Genomic DNA, 15,103 nt, shown 5'->3' on the forward strand with positions numbered 1-15,103 from the left:
GAATTTCTCATCCTGTCTTGAAACAGATTGATTCTTAGCTAGTCTCCTGCAGTGGATCCAATCAATCAATTAGTTTTCCTGGATCCCTGGCCATTCTGGTATTCCGGGAAATGAAAGTGCCGACTTTGCCGCTAAACATCCTCAACCCGCTTTCTCACAACATCCTCGGATTCCTTACACTGATTCTGTCATACGCAAAGCCTGCTACAATAAATGGTCAAAGATCTAGAAAAGTAACACCAACAATAAACTGTACAAGGTAAAGCATGAACCGAAGCTGTGGCTCTCTGGCTTCCGACGAAACAGACGAGAAGAAGTGGTATTGGCATGACTCAGAATTGGACACAGTCATCTCTATCTATTATTGGGAGAAAACCCAACTCAGTATTCATCCTGTCTCAGACAACTTACTGTCCATCATTTTCTGCTTGATTGTCCCTTACCATCCAGTCAAACACTTTTCAATCACTTTCCGCATTGAACATCTCACATAATTTATCTCACTTCATATATAGAACCAGTTTTGTATATAAAATGTATTGGGCTGTACAAGAAATAAGTTAACATCTCTATCAATATGTTGCAAATAAGTAAACTTTGAGCATTTCTGACTGTCACTCTTTGTCGGGTGTATGCCCCCAGATGTTGTGGAGAGCAACATTCATTGTGCTGGTGGAAGAGCAACAGAAAAAACGGAGTTGATATTAATGTAAATCTTATTCACAAGCCCAATTTCATAATGGTTCTCCATTATTAACATCAATTTCGAGGCACGCACTCGCCAGTTTTGTTCCCGAGCCATCCTTTTTTTTTTTTTTTTTTTTTGCAGAAACATCCATTGCAGAACATTTTGGGTTTGTCAGGGTATACACATTTCCCAGAGATTACCATACTTTTTGAATTCTTCCACTGGGCAATTACAAGGCGAAGAGAGTTATAAATATGGATATAATCCATTGGAATAAGTACAACTAACATGATGTGTCTACGTCTTATTGTGATCAACTAGAGGGCAGTCAAAGTATGACATGTAAATTTTCAGAATATTCGTTGTGATTTAGGTATGAAAGAGCTACACAGAAGAATCTGTTGGGGGTGATTTTATAATTTCGAAGCAATGGTGAAAGAATTTAAGTAATTCACCAGATTTTTCCGAAATAGTTTATAATCAATGAGTTAAATTAAGAAGTGACACTAATATAGAAAAGGTTGTCTAGGTCTAAACTATAATATACTTGGAATCCTCGTCTTATGCCATCAAGTAGCTCATAAATAAATGTATAAACTAATTTTAGCTTGTAAACAGTGGTAATTTGAGTACATGTACACTGTATCTTAACACTGGACTGGGCCTAATTTTTCTGTGTGAGCATGTATGGGCTTTATCTCGAAATGCATTGCAGTCCACATACGTTACCCAAGGAGTGCACTTAGTCCTGCTTACTATTAGGGTCAAATCGGAGAGCAAAAATCCTTGATCAGCTTCCGTTTAGTCCTTTTCGTGGGGACTGCAGAGATGAAATGCACTGGTTAAACCAGTGTGATTGATTGGAACGAAGAGAGTAGCGTTTGTTTATGTTGAATACTCAATAGATGGAGGTGAATTTCAAGAGAACAATCGAGTTAGCGAATACGAAAATGACAAAGGGGTCAAATTCCAAATTCTATGTTCAAAATGATCATGTATCCATAAAAAGTGGCTAATTTTTGGCAATAAAAGAATTCAGTTTGAGATAATATTTATTAATTACACTACACTGAATTTTACACCTGATTTAAAGAGGTGATTTACTTTTTCTTGGCTATCGTGATAGTAAGTTTTCGGAATCACTGCACCAAGTTCATTTACAACTTCGCAGGTACTTACCTGGGAAGTTGGTAATGAAAGAAGGGTATCAGAGAAGGATGCACTCTATTTCGAAAGTTATATTCTGCTGCAGCGGTTTTTTTTTCTTTTTTTCTTTCGTTTTAAGTTTTTGTTTTTCTCTTTGATAAATGTCGTAGTTACCAAAACTTTATTTTCAAATAAAACAAGTGAAAAAACTTATATCAATGATTAAATGAAGTGTAACGATTTTGTGTATATAATAAACATCCCTATTCATTTTTTTGTCAAGCTTCTCTAGATTCCTGACATGAAAATAGAAGTCGAGTGCGGTCCTATAGTCATGAAAAGCTGCCGACATTGTTTTTCAAACACATATTCATCATAAATTACCATTTATGTCGACAAATGTAAAAGTGCAATTCAAACCCAACGTCTTATTGTTATTATCGCCTTTTGAGGCGAATTCTTGGCATCATACAATCTGATTCTCTGGAGAAGTTAATATCTACTCCACTGCTGTGCCCCGTTTATTTGGATTTAAAATAATTTGACCCTTTGTAATAATAGTGCTATTAATTTTTTATGATGACCTCAAACACGAAAGATAAACGAACCCGTGATGCGTCACTGCCCTGAATACTTTGAAGCACTGGAAGGCACAAGATACCCTTTGTTATTAGACTTCAGTTTCTGAACGTTTGAATTTTCATAAATAAATATAAAAGAAAAGTTTTAGGGTCAGGCGAATTTGGAGGCCAATAAATGTGGGTGTCATCTTCATTGTGTTCTTCTACCTACTAGTTCATAGCGCGGGACTCATAATACGGTACATTATCGTCTTGAATGATCTCATTTTTGTCCGAAAAAATTGCAATATGTCAGGATTCACGTAGCCTCCTACGAACTGCGAGTAGACCCTTCTAAGTACACGGTCGAAGTGAGAGGTCCTTTAGGCACTTCAGATCACAACTTGGTGATTGTCTCTTCTCCAATGGAACCTTTATCTCATGGCTATTCCCAACCTCGTGTTGTTGGCATTACAAGAATGCAAAATGGGATGACCTGCGAGACTTATTTTCTTCTTTTCCTTGTCGGATTACTGTTTCAAAACTTCTGATGTCAACGTTTGCTCAGATCGTGTCAGTGAAATTATTCTTGCAGGAATGGAATTCTTTATCCCACACTCCACTTTAAAATCTCGTCCTTTATCTAAACCTTGGTTTTCCAATAAATGTGCTAAGGCTGTTCAACAGAAGAATGTTGCATATCGTAATTGGCTTGTTTCTAATTCTTCAGTTTCATTTTTTGCCTACACCAAAGCTCGCAACAATTGTAAGGCAGTTATTAATCAGTCCAAACTAGAGTTTTTGAACATGCTAAGAGTAGAAAACTTGCCCTAATGTAGCCGAACATTCTGGTCTCTTGCCAAAGCTATTGGCCGCAACTCTTGCCCATCTCTGCTCCCATCTCTGCTCCCACCTCTGTCCAAACCAGATGGTTCTGTTGTCACTTCAGTCAAGGATTAAGCTGACCTGCTAGAATCCCATTTTTCTTCCAACTCATATATTAATGATCTTGGTAAAACACCTCCCACCATTCCCAACACGCTCTATTCAATGCCACCTGTGGCATTGAATAGAGCGTGTTGACATCCTTCCGTCAAAAGGATGTCAGAAGGATTTTTACTAATCTTGATGCTAAGAAAGCTCCAGTTCTCGATGGTATTTCTCCACTTGTTCTCAAAACCTGTGCTCCCGAACTTACTACTATTCTTTGCCGGCTTTTTTCACTTTCTTATTCCAAAGGTATTTTTTCTTCTGCTTGGAAATTTGCTCATATCCAGCCAGTTCCAAAAAAGGGTGAAAATCTCTCCCATCCAATTATCGTCCCATTACAATTAGTTCTACTCTTTCTAAAGTAATGGAGAAATCAATTAACCGCCAACTCTTAAACTACCTAGAAACCTTCTGTCTGATCAACGATCACCAGTGTCGATCCACTGGTGATATTCTGGCTTATGTTACCCATTTATGGACTAATTCAATGGAAAGGTTCGGTGAAACATAAGTAGTTGCTCTTGACATCTAAGGCTTTCGATCGTGTTTGGCATAAAGGTCTTCTAAACAATGGTTTGCTTGTGGTTTGCCAACTGTTTTTAGTAGTTTAGTTATTTATTATTCAATTTATTACATATGCTTCACCCCTGAACAGCCTTCAGCTAGGAGGGTGCCTATATACATTTGACCATTATAACTTGAGAGCAAACATAGAAATCGTACATAAATTACGCATATTATTATTATTTCTATTTTATAGAAACATTAGTTTCTATATTTCAACAAAATAACATCTAAAGTGAGCAAATAAAGCAGATACAAATATGTGCAGTGATACAAGTAAAAGGTAGAGACGTATAAACACATACGCGTCCTAATATATGCATATACAGCTTATACATACAAAACACATAATGATTTAAAACAAATTAATTCTTCAGCAAAGTAGAGTTAATGGGAAATTCCATCCTGAAGGAGATAATTAGGAAACTTCTACAGTTGTATGTGATGGTACATGTTCTGTATCTTCTCAGATCTGTATGCTTTCTCATCACAGAACTTGTGGGGATCAATCTTCAGGGTGTTGTACGTTTGGAGGATGTTAGACGGAAAACATCTTCTAAGCATAATTAAATTCTGTAATAAGCTTCTTAGGGGAATCCATGCATTGCAAAGGGCGCGGGAAAGCCTAGGGCCTACAACAAGGTTATGGACATTTGGAGCGTCAAAGTGATCGGTGAGGAGTTGACAGAGATTACGCAGATTTCCTGTAATGAGCAACTGATTCCAAGAAGTGGTAATTGGTTATCCAGTTTTCTCTCTGATCGCTCACTGAGGGTGATGGCAGATGACTCTGTCTTCTAACTTCTCCACTAATGCTTCTTTTGCTGTTGTTCTTTCCCCAACTATTTTCTAAAGCTGTTGTCTTTACAGACACCACTATATGAGAAAGATTCTCCCTGAATGCAGCATATTTATTGCAGAGCTGCACGCTGTAGAGTTAGCCTAGCCTTGGATCACATTTGTAAATGCCGGTGCCAACGTTTCATTTCATATTCAGAATCTTTGAGCGTCTTACAGGCCTTATTAACGGTGATATATAATCCTCATCCAGTTCTGTCTCAAGTTCAGCAGAAGATCAACTCTCTCCATGAACGTAAATACGATATCCGTTTCTTCTGGATTCCCAGCCACATTGGGATTAGGGGAAGTGATTTGGCTGACACTGCAGCCAAATCAGCAATTCCCTCTAATAATTGTTGCCTGTCAGTCCCGTATACAGACTACAGGCAAATAATACACGAGAAGATACACTCCCAATGGCAGGATTCGTGGAATAGACAGACTACCAATAAACTACGTGATATAAAGCCTGTAATTGAACCGTGGCAGTCTAGTCTGCGCAGGAATCGTAAAGGAGTTGTTCTTGGGCGGAACCGCATAGGTCACAATCATCTGACACATTCGTATTTCCTGAGGACTGATAACCCTCCTACGTGTGAGTCCTGTGACAGAGTTTTATCTCTGAGAGATATTTTAATTAGTGCCCAGATTTTAATGATACGCGATTTACCGTTTTTAACCTTCTGACTGAACCTTATTCTCTCAGTCAGATTTTATCCGACAATGACAAAGTGTTGTCAGCTGTTTCTACTTTTTTACAACTAAGCTAATTTATATACATATAAATAAAATAAAGCATGCATTTATAGAATATACTGTATATTCCACCTTTTAAACATATACTTAACATTTTGACCAGGTAAACTCCTGGTTACCAGAATCTATTTTTACCTTGTCTTGTGGCATAATAGCCATTGCTAATAATGCGTCGGTAAAATCGTATACCTGGCCCATCCCTCGATTGAATAACACTCTATTGGCTTCCGTAGCCGTGTGGTCAGGAGCGACAGTGCAGTAGCACACCCATCTTTGAGTAGATGGGGGTTCAAGCCCGTGACTACTGGATACGGTCGATCTGCCAACCCGCACTGGACCAGCGTGGCAGATTATGGTCCATTACACGCATCATGAATTGTTGAGGAGGCTTCCATCCTGCAGTAGATCGATAATGGCTGCAGTTTACCTTTTTTTTTTTTTAGCTTTAATTATGGAATCATTAAAACTCTTTTCTCTTCCACCCACGAAAGGAATCGATAATTTCAATGAATATCGTTTTAAATTATGCAAATTAGCACATTTCTTTAGCATTTATACTAAAGAAATGTGATTTGAGACATTCTATCAAGTGACTTAAACTTTATTCAGAATTTACATTTGGAGTTTCCTTTCTGCTTTCATTAACATTCTTCTGGTTTCACACACTTTCCGGATTTGTGTCTCACAAGCCCCTTCTTGCAAAAACATCCCCGAACGCACATCATAGTGCAAGCTGATTTGTCCCCCTTTTCTTCGCATGTTTTAGGGCACGAGGTACCGCATTCTTTATACTCCTCATTAGTCGGACACTCTGCGAATGAAATAAAATTCAAAGATTATTTTTAGAATAAAAGTCCAGCAATATATACAGAAAAATGCATTTATCTAATTTGTAAAATAATTTCATTCCTTATAAAATTTTTAGTATTACGAAAAATCAAATTAATGATAATATATTAAATTTAAACAGTAACTCTTTATTCCGTAATTGAAAAAAAAATCAGTTTTTCTCAGTGTTTCCTGTGTGAGAGATAGAGCTTGGTGTGCGCGCGCAAGTGTCTTCTGGGATATGCAAATATTACAGAACAAATTGGAAACTTTAAAGAGGAAAGTTACTGAAGCTTACTGGAACAGCAACTATAGTTGAAAGTCGGGAATATTTGTTGGACTAGAATATCATCAGCAACCATTGATTCAATCTTGCTGTAACTTCGTTGATGTCATTAATAAACATCCGAAACAACAAGGATAATTTCAATCGAGACTACTCAAGAAATTTTAAATCATTTTATTCCAAACAGCCATTAAATTGAAGGCAGGTGTAGTTGTGAACATTATATTCGCCAAGGAAAATAAGTATTAGTAAGGCCAAATGGTTCCAGAAAACGGACCTTTTCTGCATCATCAGAAACGAAATAGACAATCATCCAATTTAGCTTTAAACTTAACTAGACTCGTTGCCTCATCACCACATTGAGAGGCAACAAGAAGTAGCTTTTGCAGGTGACTCTGTTACCGTGTGGTCTGGGAAATATTTTTTTGTTAACGGGTGAAATAGGACCAGATGTGTCTTCCAGGGACAAAAGGTGATGACATTATAAAGATTGTTGTACACATTGATATTAATGATATAAAGAGAAGAAAATCTGAAGATTTACTTAAGAAGATTTTTCTCAACATTGCTCTATGCATGTTGAGACGATGAGAGCCTTTTTCAATCATATCTGTCCTGAAAAGACTGCGATGCTCAATGGGTAGATTTGTTCTCAGCAATGTCTGTCATTTTTAATAGGAGGAGATGCTTTTACAGGAATGGAATTCCCTTAAATAGAAATGTGTGCAAGAATATTTGCTGATGTTATCTACCGAGGTAATGTTTGATCGGTTGGAAACTGCTAGCTTGGAAGGTGTCGGAATTATAAAGCCTGCTAGGGTACCCATGGGAGAAGCAAGTACATCAACTGTTATCAGTTATCGGACAAACAGTAGTCGAATAAATTGGAATGTCTTATAAATGAGTCTTTGCCTTTCTAGTTATTGACTGGAACATGTGGCTGGTCATTTGCATAGTAGAAAACATTTTTGGATTTACTGAATAACTGGTTTCCATACCAGTATATTAGAGAGGCAATGAAGGAGTGCAGTACTCTTGATCTGGGCCGCGGGTGCTAAGCGAATTGTGACGAGGCGATTTATCTTGTCCGTATTTCTAGAGCGACTGGTAGTTTTTTAATTTCCTGCATTTTCCAAAACGTTGTTTGATAAAAGCTCTTCTAAAAAAAACAAAAATTCTTGTAGAGAGCGAGAAAGGAAGGTGACCTTTCTTTATACCTTTCTCTCCTAATTACTAATCCTTACTAATCTCCGCTTGGTCACATCAGGCACTGCCCCTATCTCCCCGCGGCGGAGCCGGAACCCTTGACAGAACAGTTAATCTGCTAGGGGCCAAAAGGATAAAATATCGACCATAATGTGTTGCCTCCTTAAGATTCGATAGGCTCTCGTCCAGATGCAAACTGAACATAACATGTTGCACCCAAAGAGGTTTAAAACCGATTCCTCAGCATCAGATGGCTCCAAATTACATCCAGCCGTTGGAACAGCGTAGCATTTCCCTCATTTCGGCTGCCCTTCCTTTCCACCTGAACATAGTAGCTTCTCAGCGAAACTTCATGCAATAAATTTAGCTTTAGACAATCTAAATCTCTGCATATCTTTAAAATGCATAGTATACCCGAAGTCTCTCAGCTCAAATACAGCAATGAAAAACACTTTCTACAAGGTTCACCTTGTGTTAAACCAAATCAGAAGCCACCTACTGCAAATTGAAGAACGTCATCAACCAGTGACCTTTAGCTGAATCCTACCAGAAGTGATCTTGTTATGGGATCCAGCAAAAGGATCCCAAGAATAAAGAGGAATGAAGTCATAGAAAAAACTGATAAAAATGCCTCAACTTTTGATTTAACCCCCGTCTCTGTTCCAGACTCTGATTATAATCACATCATACAAATAGCGTGTCTCGCACAGTGGAAAGAGCTTTGGCAGACATAAGCCAATAATAAAATGTATCAGTTGGGAACTAGGATCCAAAGCTTTGTACTCTAGCACCAAAACAGTGCGAAGAGAAGTGGTACTGACACGGGAACGAATAGGATATATCTGACTCACATAGGATATTTGACGAATAGGATATATCTGATTCATTTAACAGTCAAACACATTCTGATTGGCTGTCCTCATTGTCGACAGAACATCCATCCTGTTTTTCCTAAGAAATCTTCGAGGACTGATGACATAACAACGTATTATTAACAATGATGCATGGTCAATGAATTTCTCTTTTCTGAAATAAAAATTGGAATATATCATAAATTCTAAAGGATCTTTGTAATAAAAATGAAGTAGTTACACCTGAATTTTTGTTTTTTAGCATTTTCTTATGAATAGGCGCACTATAGCCTCAGCAGTCTACACGCCATTAAACTCCCATAGCACATACTCTTGATCTGATTATCAGCAGTGAATCCCCATACATTAAGAATATCCAAATGAAGGAACCACTAGGTGGCAGTCATCATAAAACGTGTATGGATGTGGGATCTACAGAGCATATAACTACTGTTAAAAGGCCAGAGCAAAGGGATTTTTCTTCCGGAAATACGATTACTGTGATTGTAGACTTTGAACTCAATTTAGTAGGACTAACTGATAATGTTACCAACTGACAAATTCTAAAATGGGAAGCATTTTGTGATGTAATCTAAGAAGCTACTAAGCTCTTTGTATCATCTAAGAGATATTGTTTCAGGTTTAGATCTAAATGGATGTCAGATGAACTGATATATGACTAGTGGCAGAGAATAAAAATGTACGGGATGATTATAAATTAGATTATGACTATAAATTACCTAAAACAGATATAAATTATACTTCAATTAAGTCACTGAGGGGTTAGTCAAGGTAGGCAAATTATGATTAGTCCTTGGCTAAAAATGCAAAGAACTGTTTGCTTATATTACACGGAACTTAATGAACCACATTTTACCATTAGATATGAACGGAATAACTATTAGTAATCCTGTTTACGTTGTTGACAAATCAAATAAATATTTTGCATCTACGTTCACCTGCCAAGAAATATTTAGGAGAGGACATACCAGAAGTATACTAATTTATAACTGGGTGCTCTATGATTTCGTGATAATTGCTATGAAAGTAAGAAAAGGTACGATTATAGTGGCCTTATGTACATGAACACTACTAAAACGTTGCCTGGTGTGACTACTACTGGTTCCTGTTGTGTGAAGCGGATGGGAAGACCAGAACACAGCGAAAAGAAGCGTGAATTATGCAGGCCTGTGGTGGCGATGTAATCATGCAAAGTGTGATTTTGTTGTTCCCATTGAACCTTTTGAACACAGTGAAGAAATGTTGCAATGATATATGTTATCTGGGAAATATTTGTGAATACGTCCATCTCTTCACTGCTTCAGAATGATCCATCTCTGAATAGATTTTTCCAAAAAGATAATGCACCGTTTTCATAAGGCCACAATTCAACAGAACTGATTCTAGGAACATCACGGTAAACTCTGTCTAGTGCTGAGTCTCTCTAGTCAGATCTCAATCATATTCAGCACATTTCGATCAACATCCCTCTGAAAAACGCTTTCGTCACCGCTTTCAGTCTATTCTTTGACGAATGCAGGCTCCGGGGTTTATAGACGGATCAAATAGTTTAAATAGTCTTAGTCACATTAGTTAGCTTATTTTTAAATTTGGCTAGTGATTTTGTAAGTTAGAACTCTCTACTCGTACCGCTGTTGTATCTGTGTTTTGGCGCGAATATCGTAACACGTAAAAAGTATTTCAGAGAAATAGTAGAGTTTTAATTGGGATAAATAAGTAGCTCGAAGGTTTTAATCACTCGTTGGGCATATAACTTTGTTTGGCCAAAGAATTTTTACTTTTTAGCAAGTATATAACTAACTAAACATTGCAATCGTTACCATATAGCGTAACGTATATCTCTAACTTCACAGCCTAAGGTAATGTAAAACTAGATAGAATAATACGTATCATTGTATTTAGGAATCTATTAGCTTAGTGTGGTATTGTCGATTAATCAATTAAATTTATTTTTCTTATTAATTTTCATTGTTAATCAATTAAATTGTATTTAAACGGAAATCATTCCCGAAACTAGAGCAGCAGAGCAACGGGTACAAGGTAGAGGGAGTGCTGTGGCTCCGGGGAGAACCGAACGGGCGATTCTCCAAAACATAACAGCCTAAAAAATGTGCAACTTGTGAAATGTTTGTAGGCTTCTCGAACAGGCATGATCCAGCCAAGGTGTGCTAGTTGCAGAGAGTGTGAATAAATTAGGTGCCAACTCAATATTCTGATGGGCGACTATGAAAGTTTGAATAGTAGGCTAGATGCCCTCGAATGAATTAAAATGGGGGGTAACATCAAGCTCTCAGCTGAGAAACTTAACCCCAGAGCTCGCTCTTGTGCATCAGGCAACACAGCAGCAATTTTCAAAGCAGAATGCACTAGTCCCACAGAAGCTAGTTATTGTCAGGGAAACGGGAAATAAGGAGGATAAGTAGAATAGGATGAGGGTGTTTGCCAGAGACAAAAGTTGATGAAGTTGTAGAGCAGATTTCATCTTTTAAGGGCAGAAAGGGTGATATTGTTGTACATGTACATATTGGCACTGATGACATTAAGCCTTAATGTCATCATTAAGGCTTAATGATGACAATATTAATCCTAATGATTAAGAGTAGGATATCTGCAGACACTTCACAACAGCTACAGGTCAGTGTTCAAAAAAAGTTGCGAGTTAGGGTTCAATTTGAGAGTCTCCAATTCTGCCCAGACAAAAGTACAAGTTGAGAGCCTTGTCGATCAATTCGGCTCTGGAGAGAATGTGTGTGGCTCGTGGGGTAGAATTTTTCTCAGCGTAGTCTGTGCTTGTTAACAAGAGACTGTTTTTACAGGGATGGGATAGAAGGGGTGCAAGGATATTGGCTGATGCTATTGAGGCAGTGATAGGTGGGTCGGAAAACTGTTAGCATGTGGGGGGATACAGACTAATAGTGTAACTAGAGCCGCAGGCCGAGTTGAAAGTGATATTTGCATTTCTACTATTGGTATATATGCAGCAGGCTGGAAAGCAAGGTGTCTGCGATCTACCCTGGTGGGTCTTCATAGAACAAATGAATACATGGTCTTTGTTAGAGTATCTAAGAATAAGAACACGTGGATGTATTAACTCTAAAGCTAGAGCATTGTAAATAAATTTGATGAATTTGAAATACTAATTAAGTCTTCGAATGCAGACATTGTAGGAATAGCAGAGACATGGTGTCACTCAGACATAAGTGATGCTGAATTTGAATATGGGGAGTATAATATATACAGGAAGGACAGAGAGTAATAAAAGTTATGTGCGGGTAATGTCAAATGTATTAGCTGTTTAACGGCACCAGGGGTTTCCCCATCTCCGCGTTGTATACATTTTGTGTAACAGTACTCTGAAGGCCAGATCTTTTAAAGTGTGTGGGGAGTGGAAAAAGTGTGGTGTTATCCACTTTTGTTCTTCTGACCTTTTAGTCGTTGGACCCGTATTGGGACTTACCGTTGTGTAAACTTTGCACCAAGGAGGCAGGTCAGGTACTAGATTTTATAAATACTCTGGCAGGTCCTGCCACCCTAATTTCTAGAGATTTCACTGGCAAGGGGGATAGGCTATGACCTTCTGTATGCATTGTTATATTCACTTAAAATGTAAAGGAAAACTACAGGAGTGAAGAACTCTCCTCTCGGCACCGCCACTTGATCAATGTCGACACGTTTCTCATTACAATGAAATATGAGAGAGCATTGGTTATAGATCTTTCGAGTACTGGTATTTATCTATATGCTCAGTGTCAGGTATTGAAAGTTGAGAAAAGGTGGCGTACTTATACGCAACAAACTGCTTTGGGAGGTGACATGCTGTTACAAATATCGACTGTAGAAAGTCGTTAAGTTCTGAATCACTATATTAAGCCACCGAATTCCGAGTGTTGAGAAAATATTTACAGATTTCGAAGGAACAGACGACTATGTTGTCGATGAATAAATGCAACATTAATATGCTAATAAATAGCTACACAAAAAAGAACAATGGCATCATTCGTTGTTTACGAACTAACATATTAAACGAATTATCAGTCTGTCTTAATTCTATCTAGGTTTCCACAGACGTTATCATGCTCGAATTGTAACTGGGTTCATCCTTCGAATGCAGAACAGAATATTTCCGCAGGCGATGATGTCCATATTTGTTTATGTATTAATTATTCATTCATTAATACATATTAATCCATGTATTCATTCTTGATCGAAGCGAGAAGTTCCGTTTTATCTTTCGTGAGGACCAGATCTATGATTTATCAGTCTCTAATGAAGTCAATTCAACTATCATGCGTAAACAGCACCGCCTGTAACTCTTCGTTGGGTGTGCACTCAGGGTCGGTTGAAGGTCTTGAGTAGTTGATATATATAAAGTACTGTATCTGTGTCATTTGACATACCTCAACCCTGAAAAATCCGCCATCGTTGTCTTCTCACTGAAACCCACACCAACAATAATTCACCTGGCAATTGAAGGATCACCTGGTTTTGATCCACCGCGTCGAAAAGCAAAGAGATCTGGGTGTGATCTTTGACCGAAAACTAAAATTTCATCTTTATAGAAGAGCTCCGTGCCAAATTCAATAGGAAACGGTGGATTGCCAACATCACTTGCAACATATTCAGAACAGAAATCTGATAAAAATGTATATCAGGACGATGATTCTAGAAGGCATACTGTATGGAGTAGAGTTGTGGGGCTCGGCTGAAAACAAAACAATTAAACCATTAAACGCCGCAGAATACTGGCTCCTGAAGTGGGCGACCTGGAAGTGTCATCTCCCACCACAGCAACACAAAAGACCGGTGGCCAAAGCACTGAATGTAACCATATTTTCAGCTAATGCATAAAAGAAGACTAATCAACACCATCAAAATGATCGTTGAGAGAATCTCAGCGCCCAACATTTGGGACACCGTGGGGTCAACCAGCTCTCCGCTCCACTCCCAAGCTTATTGCTTTCTCTTCGAGGCTACATCTTAAAAATCGTTTCCCCCTTGTCAGAAGCTCCATCTAGTTCAACTCCTGGATACCGACATATGTAAAATCGTAGAGGACAAGAAGTATAAACGTCTCATTTTAGATCCACACGTTGTTTCCACAGCCATCAACGGATCTGATATCGTTGCGGCTTGACAACAGTCTCACAGAAAACCGAATGGAGAAAACTACCTTGTGTTATTCTAATGTATTTTATTATTATTATATATATTTTTATTTTGATGTATCATTATTATTATTTTTTTAAAGTTAATTTAATCTGGCTTGATGTTATTAACATATAATTGTTCTTTACTTTATGGTATCTAAGCTTTGTACTTACCCTGTATTATATTTCCGGTGAGATGGTATTTCTGCTGCTGCTTGTTAACCCCTGTCTTAGTGTCATGAAGGAGTTGTAAAGGTAGGGTACCTGCGTGTACCTATCAACCTTACTTTACAACCGTTAACACCGGGCCAATCCTTTTTAAGGACTAGACGTATTCCACTCCACATGCCTTACCCAAGAACTGCACTTACCTCTGCCTCCTACTTAGTTCTAATCGGAGAGCAAAAAAAAAAAAAAAAGTTATTGGGGGAAAGGTCACATATACCCGCTTCCATTTTTGGAGAATACGTTTAATTTTTTTTTTCACAGTTTATTCTTTATTCTCTAATACATAGTGGTTTAGCTGAGAGCTTTTTCCAATTAATATCCGAGGTTATTATGAAACTTTTCGCTCTCTTAAAAAGATGGGTAAAGAAAACTAACAGAAATATTACTTACCCTTACCGGGAGTTGAATCTGTCTGCGCTTGATAGCAAGCAAATAACACGGCAAGAAAAAGCAGTATGAAAATGGTCTTCATGACTCCAGCGCTGAGAGAAGCAGCTGTATAATGGCACCATTTATATGCGTTTGATGTAAAGGGCAATTTGCTTTTGTCTTGTAGGAATAAAGGATCGAGTAGCAGCTGTATTTTCTTGTTCCTAAAGGAACGTCATTGAACACATCCGCATTGTATCTTCACATTGTATGAAACTGCACGTATACGTCGTGTTCCCCAATTTCCTGGTACACGTCATGTCTCCTAAACACTGGTCAGATACAGATGCGCCATTCATTCCTTTCGCTTTAGTCCTTTCTGGGGGCAATGTAGAGATGAAATATTCGGGGTCTACGAATTTCGATTAACCAAAGTGCAAAACCAGAGGAACAAGAAGAAAATTCAGTAGCGTTTGACGTATTTTTACTAACCCAGAGTGATTGGCAGGAACGAAGAGAGTAGCGTTTGTTTTTGTTGAATACTCAGGAGAAAGAGAGAGACTAAAATAACGAAGTGGTCAATTTCTATGTTCAAAAATGATCATGTATCCATAAAAGAATGC

General features: G+C 38.0%; 1 protein-coding gene across 1 annotated transcript in view; it reads right to left on the minus strand.

Moving 5' to 3' along the window:
* The window catches only part of LOC150084608 (von Willebrand factor-like), a 283,645-nt gene extending 269,059 nt beyond the window's left edge, over positions 1-14,586 (minus strand). The window contains exons 1-2 of the mRNA XM_090376305.1: positions 14,502-14,586; positions 6,191-6,355 (exon numbers count right to left, since the gene is read on the minus strand). Coding sequence (XP_090232431.1) covers positions 6,191-6,355; positions 14,502-14,583 — 247 coding nt within the window. The 5' untranslated portion in view covers positions 14,584-14,586. The remainder of the gene's footprint in view (positions 1-6,190; positions 6,356-14,501) is intronic.
* Between the last annotated feature and the right edge of the window lie 517 nt (positions 14,587-15,103).

The sequence above is a fragment of the Mastigoproctus giganteus genome, chromosome 6 (genome assembly GCF_048544385.1).
Source record: "Mastigoproctus giganteus isolate SK-2022 chromosome 6, ASM4854438v1, whole genome shotgun sequence".
NCBI lineage: Eukaryota > Metazoa > Arthropoda > Arachnida > Uropygi > Thelyphonidae > Mastigoproctus > Mastigoproctus giganteus.